At 36.3% G+C, this 19915-nt stretch overlaps 1 protein-coding gene across 3 annotated transcripts in view; it reads left to right on the top strand.

The window, feature by feature from the left end:
• Positions 1-19361, top strand: part of LOC6034716 (broad-complex core protein) — a 34106-nt gene extending 14745 nt beyond the window's left edge. The window contains exons 3-8 of one of the 3 annotated variants that reach the window (XM_038250028.1): positions 3643-3831; positions 7156-7600; positions 7682-8054; positions 8114-8265; positions 8501-8551; positions 12564-19361. In XM_038250028.1, the coding sequence (XP_038105956.1) occupies positions 3643-3831; positions 7156-7600; positions 7682-8054; positions 8114-8265; positions 8501-8551; positions 12564-13015 (1662 nt within the window). In that variant the 3' untranslated portion in view covers positions 13016-19361. Of the gene's footprint in view, positions 1-3642; positions 3832-7155; positions 7601-7681; positions 8055-8113; positions 8266-8500; positions 8552-10700; positions 12435-12563 lie in introns of those variants that run through there. The other 2 variants (XM_038250038.1, XM_038250018.1) reach the window with 2 other exon arrangements.
• The last annotated feature ends 554 nt before the right edge of the window (positions 19362-19915 follow it).

Raw genomic sequence — 19915 nt, 5'->3', positions numbered from 1 at the left:
TAAATATGACTTCTTTAATAAATTGTTTTATTGATGTATGTGACCGCTAAAAAAATAAAAATGTGGGTGTTTGCATTTGCGACAAGCAGAAACAGATTGAAATGATAAATGAACAAATATCAAATGAAATTACATAAAATAAGAGCAGTTTATTAGAAATGCTTGAAAAAAATACTATAAGTATTGCTAAATTGTTACGAGCATATAAAAACAAATAATGTTGGCAAAAATGTAATCATTCTACGAACAATAAAGCCAAAATTATTGCATTTGTAAAATGAAACAAATAAATTGAAAATTTTAAGGGTTAGAGGGGGGGGGGGAGAAACGTAAATTATCCAAGAGGGTAAAAAGGTTGAGAAACACTGACTTAGAACCTTCCTTCGGGATTCAAACTCAAGACAGTTACACAGCAAATAAAGTAGTAACCCAGCTGCGTGTAAAAGGCCTCGGTGTAAAATAAATGTTGCATTATTTTATGAAATTCTGTGTAATATTACACCCTGAAATATGTAGCCCATCAGTATGGGAAACCTACTTGACCGAAATGTCAAGCTCATATATGCGTTTATCCTTACAACTTTTCATCGGTCTGATGGCCGAGTGAGCTAAGGCGCCAGTCCTTACTGTTTGGTGCTGGGTTTGAATCCCGTCGGTTGCAACTATTTTTTGTGTTTGCAAAAGTTGTAGGGGAGAGTGGGGAGACTTGATCCCCTTTTTTTGTATCGCACATAACTCTGTCAATTTCTCACAAAACTATGATCTTTTTGCATGAATTGAAAGCTTAAACATTCAACTATGTTTGGCTGATAAGGGTCTTTCATCAGATAAACTCTTCGAATCATGCCAAGCGTTTTAAAAAAATATTTTGAACCGGCATTTTCAAAATGTTGGGGGTAATTTGATCCCCCTTTTAACATTTTGAAGAAATCTTAAGCAAAATGTTTCTTATTCATCTAAATTTTTAATTTTCTATAAGTTACAGCAATTTCACATCAAACCTGTACGTTTGTGTTCAAGATATAACAAGTTTAGCATGCAAAATATGTAAAAACATAAAATTTTCTTTTTTAGACCAAAATTGAGCATGTTTACAAAAGCTGGTAATTTTTGTTTACAAAACTTTTGAAAAATGGTTCAAACTGCAGTAAGTTATGTACAACTATACTAAAGGAAACTATGTACGAAAACCCAGCCCAATTATTTTATCTTGAGGCTGATTCCAGTGACTGTAAAAATGCAGGGATCAAGTTTCCTATACTTATCAAAACAAAGAAAAAAGATCTCTTGGAAGTTTTTTGCAGCACTTCTTAGAAAAATATGTGTAACTCAATCTAAACATTTTTTATTTTTTTTTCTTTGTTTTTAACACTGAGTTTTAGTCAATTTAGCACAACTTTCTAGAACAAAGCTAATTGTTTTACCCACATGCTGACGAGATACAGGCTTGGGATCAAGTCTCCCCGGGGACCAAGTCTCCCCACTCTCCCCTACATGCAGTGTGTAATATCAAGTGTTTATTTTGACGAAGGTGATGTGCATGCTTTTGCATGCGATTTTAACATCGGATTTTTTGCTGTGTAGATAACGAATCTGATTGACTACCATCTGATTCAGGCAGACAAAATGTTGAAATCGGTTGATCAAGGCTGTTGCAAATATTTTACAATGCTTTTGACGACCAACCCTCCCCTCCTTCATTATTAAAATATAGGTCAAAAAACCAGTAGCAAATTTTTTTCTCAAAAACTTCAAAAAATCAATCAGCTGATATCAAATAATTATGCATTCCTCTGCATTTAGAATCATTTGGCATGTTCCGTTTTATTAACATTAATTTGAATTTAAGTGAATTTTTGATAAAAAAAACTTTTCTCCTAAAATAATACGCTTAATTTAAAGATAAGATTACGCCACTACATAAATTTTTCAGTTAACATGTACAATCAGCAAAAAACTTTTTTCAAATACCTGTAACAATAAAATAAACAATACAGATAGAAAACTGCCATTTTGTATTTTCTATTATTTGCAAGTAAGGAAAATGTTCAAAAAATAAAAAAATTGAAAAAAATCAACTTATAGGAGTATTTTGCAGGCTTTTGAACAAAATAACATAATTTATTTTTTTCAAATAACCTGTTTTGTAAATTTGGCCCGCAAGCTCATTCAAGCTTTGAATTTGGCCCTGCCTCCAAAAACTTTGAGCACCCGTGGTTTAAAATCTAAATAGCCATATGTTCATGATTGTTTTAAACTTTATTGTTGTTATCATATTTCTTGGTATCAGAACCAAAACTTAAATAGAAAGTACAAACTACATCAACTTCGATTGTGAAATAATTAGTCGTTATTTTAGCGTTAAAATAAAACGAGTTCTACGTAAATTTTTCAGAGCATATTAACGTGTCCCAAAAATATACGCTGTCGATCTTTTTGTTTTTTTTTTTCGAAAAAATGAATAATTTTTTTATAAATTTGGATTATTTTAGTTCTTCCTCGACTAATTAAAACTAGTAGGTACTAAAACCCTGTTTTAAATCGCTCCAGTCAATCCCAAATGCATTTTCGATCACCACTATTGAGCACCCAGCAGTAAGAGTGAACGGCAATCATTTAGATGCAGTTGCAGTACCAGTTTATTTAGGCAAAGGCTATTGCGCGACCCGAAAATCTTGAAAGCGTTCATTTTCGTCGTCGCCGTCGTTGTCGTTGATTTTGCCAAAAAGCCACGTTTTGCCTTTTGATATTTGAAGGCAGTATAACGACCACCCCAAAAAAGAGAAAAAAAAAGTAAAACAACAGCTATGTGGAAGCTTCCCTTTGCTGCGCCGTGTCTTGGTGTTATTTAAAGGCATCTGTTTTTTTTTTTTTTTTTGCTCGTTGCATCTATACTCTTGCTATACACCCATACACACACACACACGACGTAACGCTGCAACGACTCAGCCCAAGACCCAAAGTTGACTTGAAAGTAGGACATGCTGTAAACTGCAATCAAACCAATAAGCAAAAAAAAACAATAATTTGAGAAAGTGTCCTTCAAAGTGCTTAAAATAAGATTCCACGTTACTCAACCAAGCTGCAGTGCCGCAGCAGCAGCAATGAATGCATTTCAGACTTCATCATCATCATCATCATCATCGTCGTCGTCGTCGTCGTCATCACGTGGAGGGTGGTGTGGTGATGCATGGAGTGCGAGAGATTTCGCCGAAATATTTACTCTGCCCCGGTTGCATCTGAATCTCCTATGTGTGATGGTGCACCCCCGATGCACTTTTTTGTCGTTGTTTCCTTTGGCCACACGGTAACGCGACTCGGGGAAAGAAAAGGAAAGTTTGCCTAAAATTGTTTGGGCGACGACGCGGACTTTACGTAAAATCTCATTAACACCCCCCTTTGTTTGCACTCAAAAGGAGTTAACGGTAAACGAGATGACGCGAGGGGAGGGACATATTTGTTATAGACACAACATTTATCATACTCAAGGATAGCACGGAGGACTTACAAACAGTTCGTCAATTGTTATGCAAACTTTCTTTTCGACAGTACTCAGACAGCAAGAAAGCAAAATTAAACCATAAATGAAAGAAATTTGAAATAATTTCTCTTATTCATCTTCTCTCTCCCTCTTTTTCACAGAGCACACCCTGCAAGCATCCAGTGATCGTACTCCAGGATGTGGCATTCACAGATCTCCACGCACTGGTCGAGTTCATCTACCACGGTGAAGTGAACGTGCACCAGCGATCTCTCAGCTCCTTTCTGAAAACGGCTGAGGTGCTGAGAGTGTCCGGACTGACGCAACAGCAAGCCGACGAAACACACAATGTTAGTATCGATTGTTCGGTTTAAATCATCGACTCTCCTTCGAATCATGTGTCCTATTAAACTTAAGTTTGCACACAGTTCTGCTAATTTATGTGACTTCCTGAAAAGGTTATCTTTGGCAGGATTTTAACCTAATTCCAACATATTTGCCAATTTGTTCACTATTTTAACAATTCAGTTTGCGAAACTTTTGATTGATTTATTACTCGACTGCAATAGAAAACTTGTTTAAAAAGACGTCATTGAATATCAAAGTGTCGATGAGTCAACATGAAGATTCCAATTGAAAGACAAAATGTTCAGTTGTACAAGCTATTTCCCAATTAAAAATGGATACATGGGTCATACATGGGCACCTAGCCTACCCCCCCCCCCATCCATAAACCACGTGGTCACTTTTTTGAACATCAACCACAACCCCCTACTCCCTCGTGGACAATTTCCATACAAAAGAAAAACTTTTGTATGGAGCGTGGATCCCCCTGAAGTGTTCACGCTCCCGCCTAGTAAGCGGCAGATTGGGGTTCAAATCCCGGCTCGGACCAACACAACTGGTGATCGTTTCTCTTCTGGATTCGATTGCTTAGTAAAGGAAAAGTGGGAAACTGGACCTTATCACGACACCTTAGGGAGGCGAGCTATGGAATGTTAACATTAACTTTAACATATTAACATTAAGTTGCGGATGAAAATTGCCACTGAAACCGCTTTGTAAATGCCGACACCTATACTCTTCAAGGGTGTTCACTGAGAAAGATTTACTTTTACCTTTAAAATGTAATAAAAATAAATAAACAATGTGTTTTTCAAGAAGTTTTGTTCAAACTTGTTCAATTAAATAACAATTTTATAGAAATAGTTGTTCACAAAAAGTTCATAAAATGTCTTATCAAAACACTTTAAAATATATTTTAACCAATTTTATAATATAAACTTACTTAAACAAAGTGTTCAAATTGTTCAAAATTGTGACAAGTTATCTTGAGGGCAATTATTTGACCTCATTTTTAACTCCTTCAGTAAGGTCGATGCAAAGATTTTTCAAAGCTTCCCTCGGATCTGGTCTAAACAGGGGGGAAGGGGTGGGACAAAAAATGTTATAGCAAGCCATAGTCTCTACATTTTAATGAAAAAATAAAACGATAATAAATTTTACATAAATATTTTTTTTGTTTTGCAATCAGGCCGATGCAAATATTTTTCAAAGTGTTTGTCCCTCTGCTCTGGCTGGGGTCGAGGGGGTCAACAAATAAAATAAATATATATATATATATATATATATATACAGCAATTCCATTTGAAAAGAGCCTAAACCAAAAAAAAAGTTCTCCGATCGGGCTCAAAATTTTTCTGGGGTTCCTTGGCCAAAATAATTAGACCCGTATTTTTTGTTTGGCCATTAGGTGGCCTACATCGTGCTAGGGTGGTTCAAAAATGGCAATTTTCGTCATTTTTCGCAAAAACCACTTTTTCTAAAATCATATCTCCGCGCCATTTCATCCGATTTTAGCTGTCTTAGACGCAAAAGAAAGGTGATGAGTTTGGCTATTTGGGAAAAATAGTAAAAGTTCCAAAATCTAGCTTAACTATTGAAAAGTCGTATGAAAACTTAAAATGGCGTTTTGACCGTGTCTGGACCAAAGAGCCTATGTCTGAAAATATTTTTATCGGATTCCTCGGAAAATTTCACATAACATATCAAAAAATTGGCGATGTCGAACCGTACGTTTTGGAGATACGATTTTTTGAAAATAGCGATGACCTATAGATGTTATGGTACCAAAAGTTGCGTCTCTCAATTACGAAAATTTTGGTACCCAGACATGTATAGGTCATCGCTGAAATTTTAAAGTTATCGCAGTTTTAGTGAAAAAAGTTGATTTTTTGCCGATTTCGTCATTTTCCCGTTTTTGCGCGTGGCGCGTCGAAAAACGCAGTTTTTATTTTCAAAAAATCGTATCTCCAAAACGTACGGTTCGACATCGCCAATTTTTTGATATGTTATGTGAAATTTTCCGAGGAATCCGATAAAAATATTTTCAGACATAGGCTCTTTGGTCCAGACACGGTCAAAACGCCATTTTAAGTTTTCATACGACTTTTTCAATAGTTAAGCTAGATTTTGGAACTTTTTACTATTTTTCCCAAATAGCCAAACTCATCACCTTTCTTTGCGTCTAAGACAGCTAAAATCGGATGAAATGGCGCGGAGATATGATTTTTAGAAAAAGTGGTTTTTGCGAAAATGACGAAAATTGCCATTTTTTGAACCACCCTAGCACGATGTAGGCCACCCTAATGGCCAAACAAAAAAATACGGGTCTAATTATTTTGGCCAAGGAACCCCCAGAAAAATTTTGAGCCCGATCGGAGAACTTTTTTTTTGGTTTAGGCTCTTTTCAAATGGAATTGCTGTATATATATATTGAAATAACAAGTCAAATTTTCAACATTTCAACATGCAAAAAGTGTTTTAAAATGCATTTTACACTAGTTTTCAAAAAAAAGGTTTGACAAAAACAATAATTTTAGCGAAAAAAAACTTGAATATAAAAAAAATGATTTTTAAATCAACCCAAACATGCTAAAATAAGTCTAATCGTAAGGGAATGCATTTAACATTTATTTCAGCTGATTGCACTTATAAATTTCAAAAAAAAATATTTGTCTGAACATCTATCTTCTTATATTATATATATAAAAAATTTCGACGGTTTTGTTCGAACGCAAATCAATTCAACCCGGAACGTCGGATCGAGGTGCTCTTTGTTGCGTTGGGTTTGTATAAGTCCAAGGAAGCTTTATATGCTAAAAAATTGCCACTTTGGCCACTCTGGGCCGACTCCGAAACATCTGCAGATTGTATGGGAAAAGTTGCTTAAAATCAAATTTTGATCACAGGAGGTTGAATAAGCAAACATGCTATACGTCAACAAACAAAAAATGACAAGACGAAGTTTGTCGGGTAAGACTTATTTTTTTATATTTTTGAAGAATATGTTTTTTTTCCAAATTCAATGACAGGATCTTGAATAAGACAGTCTGTTGCTTTGATAGAAGTATAAAAGTTGGTACTTTAGTCGAGTTATATATACTTTCTCATAAAAAAAGTTTCCGTACAGGGAGGTACGGACAAATATTTGACTCACTGTAGTTTGGGAAACAGTGCCGTACAATATTATCAAGTTCTATTTTTGCGTTAAATACCGCAAGTTAAGGCAAATAATTTGATTTCAAATTGTCCATGTCAATCTTATCTAAAACTCACCATTACGAAGCTCAGGTAGGAAAACAAACCATTTACGTACGGATTACTATTTACAGCTAGCACAAGTACAAACATCTACCGGCTCTGGCAACCGGACGCCGGTCGGTCACCACCATCCCAGCTACGCGGATAAGCTGGTAGAGGACGCACTGTTTGCGCAAGGTGTCCAAGTTCCGGCCTCCCACCTGAACAGCCTGCACCACAGTCCGGCAGCTCACGGTGGTTCCACGGTAAATCAGCTGCTGAGAAGGGCTGCGGCCGCCGCCGCCCTCCGGCGCGAACGCAACAATTCCAACCAGTCCGATGAGCTTTCGCTGAAGCGTCATCGAATGTCGACAGACAACAACATTCTCGGCAATAACAACAACCTAGACGTGGTGAGTCACATGCCGCAAATAACTGCGACCGACTTCTCAACGAGCATGAAAACAAACAGCAGCGCTCCTCAATCCCCTCACATTAAGGAGCAACATCGGCATGATAGCAATAAAACACCCAACGGTAAGTCACTTTGAGCCATCAAACCTGCTTAGGATGTCAAGTTCTCATGCATCAACAAAAAAAAACATTGCATACTTACAGGCAACAACAACAACAGCATCAATATCAACAACAACACAAACAATTTAAACAACAACAACAATAACAACAACAACAATCTGAACGCCCACAGTAAGGACATTTCCAATGTGGGTGGTGATCAATCCTGCGGAAACATGACCGGCAGCATAGCGACGAACGGGGGCAGTGGCGGCGGCGGTGGAGGGGGCAGTATGGGCTCCAACACTGACAAGGAAAGCCTCACACCCTCCCCGTCCGTGCGCTCCAACGACGACGTCAAGTCGGAACCGATGGAACTGGTGTGCAGTAACGTTGAACATGACAACAGCTCCGACTCGATCGTTGACGAGCAGCACGACATGCAGCACCCTGTGGACATGAAGGGACCCATCAAGTAAACTCACCTAATATCAAGTGAAAAATTTGTAATTTATAAATTATTCTCTGTTGCAGTTCGCCGCGTGAGGACGACATGGATAGCAGCATACATTCCCACACGGCGCCTCCGTTCCTTATCTCGCCCGGAGATAGCAAGTTGTTTGCGCCGCCCGGGTCATTCAACTTCTCCATGGCTGCCTTGGCGGCTGATCCTGCTGCACTTGCAGGTTAGAAAATGGCACAAATGACCAATCGTTAGATTTGAAAAAGCCATGGACATAGATAACAGACATTCTGGCTTGTGTTCAAATATGCAATCGGTATCCGAGCTTCTCTTAATTGTTTACACTACATATTTGAATCAAAAAACAAATTTTGAGGATATTCTTGTATGTCTGTTATCTCTGCTGAAAACCCCTTTTTCGCATTTCATACTAATCGCTCTGTTGTTGCGTCCTTTAGGTTTCAACTCACAAGCGCTACAAGCTGCAGAACTTGCTGGTTCACCGCAAGGTAAGTCCGTACTTGTGATTTATTGATTTCACTATTTGATTGTGGATTCTATCTCTCACATATTTATTTACCTGTTGATTTATTTACCAAAACAAAACATAATGAGCCCAAAAAAATATATATTTTCCATTTTCCAATTTCAAATCCAAACATAAAACTAATACCGATAACAGTTAATCAAACAGACATGCGTCATTGTTAGTTTAAAAAATAAAAATCAGCTAAGAAAATATGGATTTACATTACCATTAAAACCTCGCTTCAACTCACTTCCATTTTCTGATTTCAATTTTCTTCGTCTCTTTTTTAATAAATAAAAAACTATACAAAAAATAAAACAAAGAAACCAGTTTAGTTACTATTTTTCCATATTTTCTTCAATGATTAAAACTAATACGACTACCAAGTGAAGGCAAGGTGAAGTGTTTATAAACAAAACTAAATGATAAAATGACGATTTGTTACCTAATTTGTGTACATATTACATATTTCAACTATTTTAACGCCGGTAAACAATAGTTTAAGATGGTTGACGGTTAAAAGACGTCCTTGTAACTATCAATGTGAAATAGGCGAAATTAAATATTTTAATAGTGTTAAATATCGGTGAAAGGTTTTTTGTTTACCCCTTCTCTCAACAGTCCTTAACGAAAGAATGGTCTCAACATGACTAGTTTTATTTTTCGAAATTTATTTTCCTCACAAAAAAAAAAACATTTTCATTTTCAATCTTAATAATCGTGAGGTAACAAAATTTTGCGTCCGAAACTATTCAAAATTTTCACTAACATCCCAACTAACTGTTCTATTCATTTTCTAACTACTAACGGCTTCTCTATGATTTCTCAATCCGTGATTCAAAACTCCCCCCTCAATAAAAAAGAAGACAAACCAATATCAATCAAAATCAGCCTATATCGTTCAAATTTCTGTTTCGTAATCTTTTAATTTATTCGCTCATTGTTTTCATTTGTGTGCTACATTCGTTTCTCTTTATTTACGATCAGTGTTTTTGAGTATTGTATAATTGTTCTTTGGAATTCCTGATATTTCGTGTTATGGTCGTGTTCATTATTAAACGTCGTGTTTGTGTGTTTTACTCATGAATATTAATATGTACTACAAAAACTATATGTGTTTTAATTTTGTTTTCATTTATTAATTGCTGCATTTAATTAATAATGTTCAAGTCTAGCAATTGCCCAATTGGTAAATATGAACGAATGAGATGTCATTGTGTTTTAAGTTTTTTTTTCTTTCTTTCTTATACCGTGGTAACCTTACACACAAATGCAAACGCGCACGCAGCTTTTTGCAAAAAAAAAAGAATTCAATGTGAACCCTCATTACATAGTTCGTAACAAATAACTGATTGATACTAATTCGAGTGTGGAAAGCTAAATTATTCATACTTTATTGAGAAACATAATGCTACAAAATCGATTTTGTTAGTGATAGAATGTTTGATTATTTTTCCAAATTATGTATTACAATAATCTCACTTAACAAATCTGGAATCTCGTGGAAAATTTAAACTAATAATTAAACGGCGACGACGTTGCACAAGCAATAAAGACTCCCAAAATCTTGTACATACATACCTAAACATAATTGGCGATAAGAATAAGTAACGTGGAATCTGTATATATAATTAAAAAAAGGCATAATCATGCGGAAATTGGAAATGGAGATTCAATCGTGTAGGCTTAACGAGAGTGTACCTCCATTCATTGCTCTAATTGATTGATTACGAAAAAAGCTTGCAAAACAAAAAAAACTCAATGGATGGAGGCACAAGCATATCTAAATTGTAGTTAGGTAAACAAGAAATGTTTGATTAAAGACAAAACGAGCAAACGCTTTATATACTTATAATTTTAGGTTTATTTAATTTACTAATGGTTGAAGGGATTGGAATCGTTTTACAGATTTTAGATTTTTTATAATAGTTTTTGTAGAATTTTTAACGCAATGCAGGCTGTAAAAAATAAATTAAATTTTGATATTCAGAATCAAATGTAAAGTTCACAATTGGTGAAGGATGTGATTTTATTTGTTAGAAACAAATTGAAAGTAATTCACAATCTAGATACTTTGAAGTAATTTTGGGCTAATATGCGTCGTCTTTTATGACTTCTTCTGTCGTCAGGTCGACTGACGACGAACCCAAAATACAACGAAAAACCGACCAACTTCTACAATGCACCTCCTTCGTCGTGCTCCTCACTTCTACCACCAACATCAATGGCCAACACCAACCCGATGCTTCATTCCGCGATATCGCTGAACCAACCAGGCGAGGACTTTCGGTGCGATCCGTGCAATAAGAACCTGTCGTCGCTGACGCGTCTTAAACGCCACATTCAGAATGTCCACATGCGGCCAACAAAAGAACCCATTTGTAACATTTGCAAGCGGGTGTACAGCTCGTTGAATAGCTTAAGAAACCACAAAAGTATCTACCACAGGAACATGAAGCCACCGAAAGAGGAATCTATTGGCATGTCACCCAATTCTGCTGGCCCAAATGTGGTGCCTCAACAGCAGCAACAACAACAGCAACAGCAATCGACTCTCGCCAGCATGACTAGTGCCGTGGATCAGAAACATCAGTATTTTTCCCTAAACCATCACACCACAACTTAAAACAATCCAGTTCTTCCAACACGCCTTGCATCACACAGATATAGCATAGTAACGCTTAAATGTTATTGTTTTTTTATATATACACAAATATTATTTTTATTGCGATTGCTCATATTATAAAACAAAAAATCTAATTAAAACCAGAATCCATTATTTGTCGTCATTTGACCAAATGCCGTGAACAAACAATTCTTAGTAGCTAAATGTATTTGTTTGTTTTTTTTTAGAAATTACGCTTACAACTAAAGTACATTAATATCAAACAAGCATGATCCGAATCGTTCGTTTGAAAACAAATATGTAGTAGATTTAATAGAATACAATGCATTATATAGTATACGTTTAGAAAAAAAAAACAGCAAACGCGTTATATTAGGCAAATTCTAAATTACTCTTATGACCAAACCACAAAATTTCCTAGACAAATTAAGCACAATTGGAAAACAAAAATTGAGACATTAGTGACTTCTAAACCAAATCAGGCTTAACAAACGAAATCAAACTTTGAACATTAAAAATGTTACTTTTTTCAAAACAACAACCAATCGCGCACAAACAACAGCTGTACAGTTTTTGGCCGCTTGTGATCTATCCCTTTTAGCTTTGCTCCGGGCAGCTAAAACAGTTAAACTACTCTTACGAAAAAAAAAGAAAGCGGGAAGAGATAAGCGAACGTCAAAAATACTCAAAGCTGTAAGAATTTCTACTACCGTATCTCGTTGGTTGGTTCGTCAAATGATCAAGCCTACTTTGTCGTGTTTTCAAATGATCAGTACACTAAGCGGATAGTTTACCTCTCACTCTCTCACTCCCACCAAATCGGTAACTGTTTTTATCAATGGAATCGAGACGTGTGTTTATAATATCTCTTACCCCGCTTACACTTAATTCATCAATATATCGTAGGTGTTATGTCATTCATGTTGTTTTTTTGCTGGCAGGAATAATTTGAAAAATGGAAAATATAATATAACATTTATCATTTTTTTCTACACAAAGAAGTTTTGATTTTCGTTTCGATTTGACCCAAAAAAAACAAAAAATGCTTATCAAAATTAAAAAGTAACTAAAATATGCCTGAAATTAGAAGAAACAAAACAAAAAAAATAAAAAAAACCACACAGAAATAGTAAGTCACTATTGTCTCTCTTTTCTTTTCCCGGTGATGCTGCTTATCAATCCGTTGTGAATCGCTCGAACACGCGATACCAATTGCACTCTTCTCATTCAAAAACAATGCGGTACGCGGATGGTTGGGACTCACACTCACGCGTGAACGCACATACACACCTCCCCCCCTCACCAAACCCCAACTTCTCTGTGATGATGACGCTCGATCGATCGTGGGGGTGGTGAAAAATGGCAGGTATGGCAGGCACGGGACGACCTTCATCACCATCGGACGTGAGCCATCATGCCGGTGTCATCGGTGGCGGTGGCGGAGTGAACCGGTTGAGTCTACCGCTACCGCTAACGGCCTGTCATCGGTGTGATGTTTGCGGTAAATTGTTAAGTACAAAACTCACCCTCAAACGACACAAGGAACAGCAGCACCTGCAGCCGCTGAACAATGCCGTCTGCAATCTCTGCCACAAGGTTTTCCGCACACTCAATAGTCTCAATAATCACAAAAGCATTTACCATCGCAGACAGAAGCTACTCCACCATGGTGGCCATCATGGTCATGGCCAGCACCCGTTTGCATCCGTTAGCAGCGTTAGCCCGTTGCACCACCCATCGCAGCATGCGCTACTTAGCGAGGCTTCCGGTGCTGGCTGTGATCTGAAGCATAATATTGCAAAGTTGGAGTTTCTCTAAACTCACGCCTACTACCACTCATTGATTGGACGCCGATTGCAAATGTTTAACAGGGACGGCACATAAATGGAAAATCCCCTTTCAGTGTACACTGCTGAACTAAAAGAAAACAAATTTGGACCCTTTTTTGGCTAAATTTCAAAAATATAGGCGATACATGCACCCAAATACTCACATGCACAACAATTTGATGGAAAACTTGAAGCCTGAAAAATTCAAGTCTAATACAAAGCAAAGACAGTGGTCAATTTTGGTTTAAAGATTGCTGAATGAAAAATGCGATGATTTTAAGAATTACTACTCTGCCCCTAGACGACTGATCGACGTTGGAGACAGATTTTTTTTCAGCAGAGCGATTTCCCTAAAGTTTGATGTTTGGAATTAATTCAATTGCTTTCCAACATTCTGATCATTACATATTGTTTAAAACTGGTGCTACAACATTGTTTGGGTCAAAGTTTAGAAGAAAAACCCAACGGTGTTAACGTCACGATTCTTAGAGAAACGCTAAATTGTTATTCATAGCGTTCATCCATTACACTAGCTACAAAAATTTGAAAAAAATGACTGCGCAGGTTCAACTCGAGGTGAAGCATGAAACACGTAAGTGATGCACCATAATGGGTTTCCTTTTGTTTTTGCTAAAGTGATTTAGATTAATTTTCAATGTTGTTCACTTGGGAATTAGTGGCTTGCTTAAAACTAACTTAACCTATCACGGATTTTTTTGCGGAACACGTCCGTATTTGATAACGAAACCCCCGAGGGTTTTCATTTATTCTGCTGCGGTTGAGCATCGGAGCAGAGTTGTGGACATCTCATGGAAAATCCTTAGTAGTTCATTCATGGTGTAGAGCCGCTGCGACGAACACGCGGTTGCTCCACCCTCTGCGTTTTGGTTGACTGAGTCAGCTCCTCTTGGTGTTGGTGTCGGTTTTGGCCGCTCGGGAATGGGGCCTGTTGGCACTGGCTGTGGAGGAAATTCGGGACTGGCTGGACATTCCACTGTTTCTTCGGGCCGGAAGCTTTCTTCCGGATTTCGATGAATCCATTCCTTGCTGGACACTTTGCGTCGGTGCCGGGGTGGCAGTCCTCCGCAGTTACCACACTTCGTTTCAGCTGCGCAAGCGTTGTTCTCGTGTCGACCCCCACCGTTGGAACACCGTCATGCAGCAGTTCCGAGTGCCATGACCAAAACGAAGGCACTTCTGGCATTGTGTTACGGACTTGTTCGTCCTCCTGTAGGGTTCCCACCGAATCGTCCGTATTTCCTTCAGCTGGTTCAGGGTGACCCTTTTTCGAGGTGCACTAGAAACAAGTAGTCCCGGTAGTTTTTCTCCATTTGATCCTTGCGGGTCATCTTCAAGACTTCAGTGGCCGAAGATCCAGCCGCTCCAGTTCCGATTGGACGCTTTCCACAGTACAGTCTGGGAGGCCGCGAATGACCTTGAATAGACGAGACCCAAGGAGGTCATGGGTGTAAAGTTCGTAGAACCTCCGTCGGAGATGTTGGCCCACTTGTTTGAAATCCTCCAGTTTGTAGCAGAAGATTTTGGTCCCCTCGCTGCAGAGCTTGAATTCGGCCACCGCCTAAGTTTTTGCTCGTTGTGAAAATCGGTGGAAATTTCTCCTTCCTCGCCTTCTTCACCGGGTTCCCGTCTTCATCAACAAGTGAAGCGAACTTGTTGTTGTTGAGCAACGCCGAATCGGTGGCGTCTCCTGGCTTGGCCCTCTTGGATCCTGCTCCTCCGCCTTCTGTCATTGTCTTCTTCCAAGCTTCCTCAAGCAGCTGCTGGAGTGGTCTTTCTATTACTTCCAGATGAGCGACGAAAAAATTGACGTGTTGCTTCGTCGACAGTCTGAACGAGAGTCATCACAATACGTGGGAGTAGCGAACAGCACTAATTCTCCATACAAACTTTGGAGACAAACCATTCGGCCCTGTCTAAATATTTTTGAAAAATTCAAAGTACACGTGTTTCTGAGGACCTCAAACTACATGCTTCCCCCCGAGTTGAGACTGCTCAGAAATGTTGTTGGTCGGTGTTATAAACCACCTAATGCACAGTTTTAGCGGTTTTGACCAACATGCTAATAAAACAAATAAAACAACAAATTACATAAACTTGAAAATAATTAGATCTGCAGTTGATGTTTTTCCCTATTTAATAAAGATTCACGCAAAAATTGGCACAAATATGTATGCTTTTTCTAAAGACTATTTCTACCTTAAGAAAACGTAAATGATACAAGTTTTATATCAGTAAGAAAGAACTTATTTGAGTTTACAGAAGATTTTTGTATTAGTTTTCACTAGAAATGAACGCGCTAAGCTGTTTACGTATTGGACACTTTATTCACTCAATACAAAAACTCTGAATTGTTGTATTTTACGTGGATTAGTCGTCTGATATCAGTACTTAAAAGCTTAGTATTTTTCCAGATTTGATTTCCGTACCGTCATCAGGGGTGACATTGGGTCTGGAGGGTGAGATTGGGTCATATAAAAATGCTGAAATTTGTATGACCTAATTTCACCCCACAGACCCAATGTCACCCGTGATAACGGTGCTAAAATAAAATCGAATTGATATGAATTATTTAAAGTAACGCAGGCAATTTTGGGTCTTTAAAAATCATAAGCTTCCATTCAGTTCACCTGTAAATTATAAATTTAATTCTAAATAAGATCGCTGGGTTCACTCTGTACACTGAAACAAAAGCCATTCGCATGATGCCCGTCTTCGTCAATTAAATCAAAACCAAGTTAATATTTGACACACTAAAATTCAAAACAAAACTAGACGAAATTACGTTAAGAAATCATTCAACACTAAAAATGTTTAAAGTAATTGTGATTCAATTTTATTTCTTAACATAGCCGGTAATACTCATGTTCAGTGGAAGAATGCAAACGCAAACAAAAACATAAAAAGATTCAAACGAAATGTATGTCAAAATCGAATATACATTATAATTATCGTGATCAAAAGTTCTTTAAAGCCTCTGACAAGTTAGTTTGCTGCCTTTATTTTTACGTCGTTAGTGAGCTCATAAATTGTTGAAATTTTTTTAAATTCATCATATTTATTTATTAGCAATTTCACAAAACGCTAGATTCAAAATATTATTTTTACTCTTCATTACTTTTTTTACATTTATCAGCAAATCTTTCCTAAAATGGTTATAGGTGTTATACAGCTGAATAGAGTTCTTTATTTTTAACATATTATACACATATATTATATACATTTTTTTTTAACACAGCTACTCGTTACTTTCACATTTTCGTACGCGACAGCTCTGTATTTCATTGTTTCACTAATCCAGAGGTACTCTTCAAAATCGAGCTTAGACAATATCGGAGATGACAAAAGCGAAAGAAAGAACAAAGATCGTTAAAACAAGCCAATACATGTTTCTGTTTTAAAAGCAAATATTAAAAATACAACCACAACAAACTGATGCTTTAAAAACAACTCTCGTGTCAAGAGCATCTCGAGAGCATTGTACTTAGACGTACATACTTAACCAAATTGTAGATGCATCGGAACATCTGAATGCGGACAACTTACTTAAATTCTTCTCTAAAATTTCGTTGCTGGCAAATTTTGTGTTGAAAAACAGCATAGAGCAATTGTCATTTTGTAAAATGATGTGCAATATTGAAAGTTTGCATTTCACTTTTGACAGTTTTTTTTATATATAACTTTAGTCTAGGATGTACGGGGCTAATTTGGTATTTCATTCTATAACAACAACGAATTAGACCGTACAAGTTGATCAAAGCAGAGTTTTATGTTTGAAAATGTATGCAAAACACTTTGTAAAAAATATCAGTTCAATGAAACGTTAGTAAAGGTTAACGGTATCTAATTGAATTTCTTTTAATTTTTTCTTTTTTTTTGCCACTTTTTTCATACTTTTTTTTTCAACACGTTATAACAAAAAATGGAAGAATTTTTTTTATACAATATGAAGTTCTTGCAGTTCAATGTAAATTTTTGATTCTATAGCAAAATTAACTATTTTGTAGAACCTTAGACAACCTTGATCTAACAAATTCATTCAGCTGTAACAAAGCATTCTTATCAGAATCATCCGTTGTTCTACTAGGTGCGTCAAACGAAAAGAAATTAAAAGAATAAAATTGCGGTAAACCAAGATTTTACCTGGCATCTTACACAAAAAACAGCATTTAGCAAAAAGAGTTTATAAGTTGTTCGACGACTGACTAGATTTAAAACGCAGCGCAAAAACAAAAGATGAAGAAAAAACAAATAAAATATTTAACAGAGCAAGTAAATCGCTAGAGCGGAGCAAGAAAAGACATTCAAAATTTTGTAGTTACCACGTATAAACTAGTATTAAACACAATGAGGGATTTTTAACGAAGCGACGTAATGAAAAACGAAATCTTGCTCCTATGCTTTTACTCGCGGGTGCGTCAAAGTAAACACTAAAGAAGCAACAACTATACAATTTAACGTGAATTGGAATGTGATTTATTTCGAAATTGACGTTTATACAAAATTCGGAATTCAAAATTGTTATTAAATATATTATTTATGCAAAAAAAGTTTGTGATTGTCTACAAGACTGAAAAATTAAAAATATATTTTTTAAACGTAAATTATCGGATTGGGCTAAAATTCATAAGGAAAAAGTGTAATTTAAAGTAATCAAACAAAAGTCTGATTTTGATAATTCGATACCAAAATTATTATAATTAAAGAAAAATATATTTATGAAATCAATCTAAATCTGGCAATTTTTAGAAGACTTTAAATTAATTTTATTTATATTTTTTGTTATTTATGTTATGCTAATTTATTATTCTCGACAATATACAGAAAAAAAAAAACAAAATCGGAATAAACACAAAAATTTAAAATCTCATTTCCTCTTCTTTGCAAAAAAAAGTAAACATAGATACAGTCCCTCCGCATATGTTAGCTGTTTTAAAGAACAAAATACAAACTTTGAAAAATACACACACCCACACAATTATAGAGAAAGGAACGCATTGTATATAATTAAACTATTCTACACGTTGTATCAAACACACACACAAACAGATTTACTAAAAATGACTGCAAATAGCTTAATCTAACTACTTACACACATATTGAAGACTCCGCTGATTATCCCAAAATTGATTTGTTGCGAAGAAGAATAGTTCTCGTTCTGTTCAATCTCTAATGCCGGAAACGCATTAAAATCTTATCGCTAATCATAATGAGAAAAAAAAACATGCGAACAACAGCTACAACAAACATATATAAGCAGAACATTTATTCAACAACTATCCATTAGCTCCTTAATGCAAGTACAGAACTCAAAAACACACACACATAATTACAGAGAGAACGCGCTAATTTGAATTGAACTGCAAAAACGAAGTTAACTTTATAGCTGTCGGCCACCATTGCTAGTACCAACCACTAGTGTCTTCCTTTTAACTACAAGGACTTCACCGCCCTGGGCTCCTAAGTGTTTGAGTACGGCACGGAGCGACGGCGCCGGATACCCATATTTACACTTAGAATTTTTAGAGCGCCCGCCGCGGGGTTCGAACTGTTGGAACCACTGACAGCTGTTAAAAGCACGTGACCACGTCAATCGTCAATTTGACAGCTAATTTTAGGAGTTTTACGTTCGATTTAGTGAGATCCAAATTAGCGCATTCGCTCTGTATAATATAGCTACATTTGATTTGTTCAACGTCTACAAGCAAGTAATAGAAATATAATAAAGATTTTAAGGATACACTCACACACCCACACTTATGTATGAAGAATACAAAAGGAGGTTTAATTTTTACAATTATCACATTGAATAGCTCATTATAGAATATTTTTTTGTACGTTTAATGCTAATTTCATATCACTATATAGTTAATTGTTCAATAGTAAGGAACACAGTAGAGAACAGGTATATGTTGAAGCATTTTAATCCAATTCCAAGTTACTGAATTTTGGCATTTATATAAGCACAGGTGAAGTGAATGTTTCGTTTCTATAGACATTACGAAAAGTTCCGTTCTTACAACAACAACAACAACAACAACAGAAACAAAAACAGAAGAAATTGATAAGCTGTAGCATTTTAGAAGGTAGAATTAGTATGATATAAACACGATCTGAATCTATTTTCCGGCGTTCTAAATAACTGTTACGCATCGGCAAGTATAAAAACAAAACCACAAAACAGTGAATCGAAGGATATATTTATTTACATGATCACACAAGCGAATTAAGAAGAAATCTGTATGAATCCGCAAAATTATTAATTAATAAACAAACAAACAAACAATATATTTCTTCTTAGAATTACCGTTGAATAAGCATTTAATTTATGTTTGTTTCAGTGAAAAAACATCCAGAATACTAACACATGATCAATATTTTTTAAAAATATACGATAAAATGTAAAAATCCAAAGGCTTACCTTCATTCATACCAATGACAGCAATGGACTATTGATGAATATAGGTTATATCCCTAAACAACAATCTAACGAGACCAAACACTTTTTCGCAATTTGCCAACGTTGTTGGATATCTTATCGAAACGCGCGTGGCAAATTCTCAACATTCTCAACACCTTCAGCAGTCTCCTCCAAACCAAACTACCTACTATCTACTATCTCTTGACGAAATCTGTACCTGTCTGTCTCTTTCTGTCTATCTGTCGCTATAAATCTGAAGGCGCGCATTCCCGATCTCTGTCTTCATATCCTCTCACAGTAGCTTAACAATAAAAATTATAAAACAAATTGCAACTGCAAAAAACCATTCCAAAATCGATCAAATAAATAAACGGGTAGTTTTTGGAATATTTTTTCGTATGTCTTGTTCCAGGCTGCTCACCTAAGAAACTGTTTTCATGTCAGCTGTGT

The sequence above is a fragment of the Culex quinquefasciatus genome, chromosome 1, assembly GCF_015732765.1.
Source record: "Culex quinquefasciatus strain JHB chromosome 1, VPISU_Cqui_1.0_pri_paternal, whole genome shotgun sequence".
Lineage (NCBI taxonomy): Eukaryota > Metazoa > Arthropoda > Insecta > Diptera > Culicidae > Culex > Culex quinquefasciatus.
Note: the sequence above shows the minus strand (reverse complement) of the source record. Positions and strands in the feature narration are given on the sequence as shown.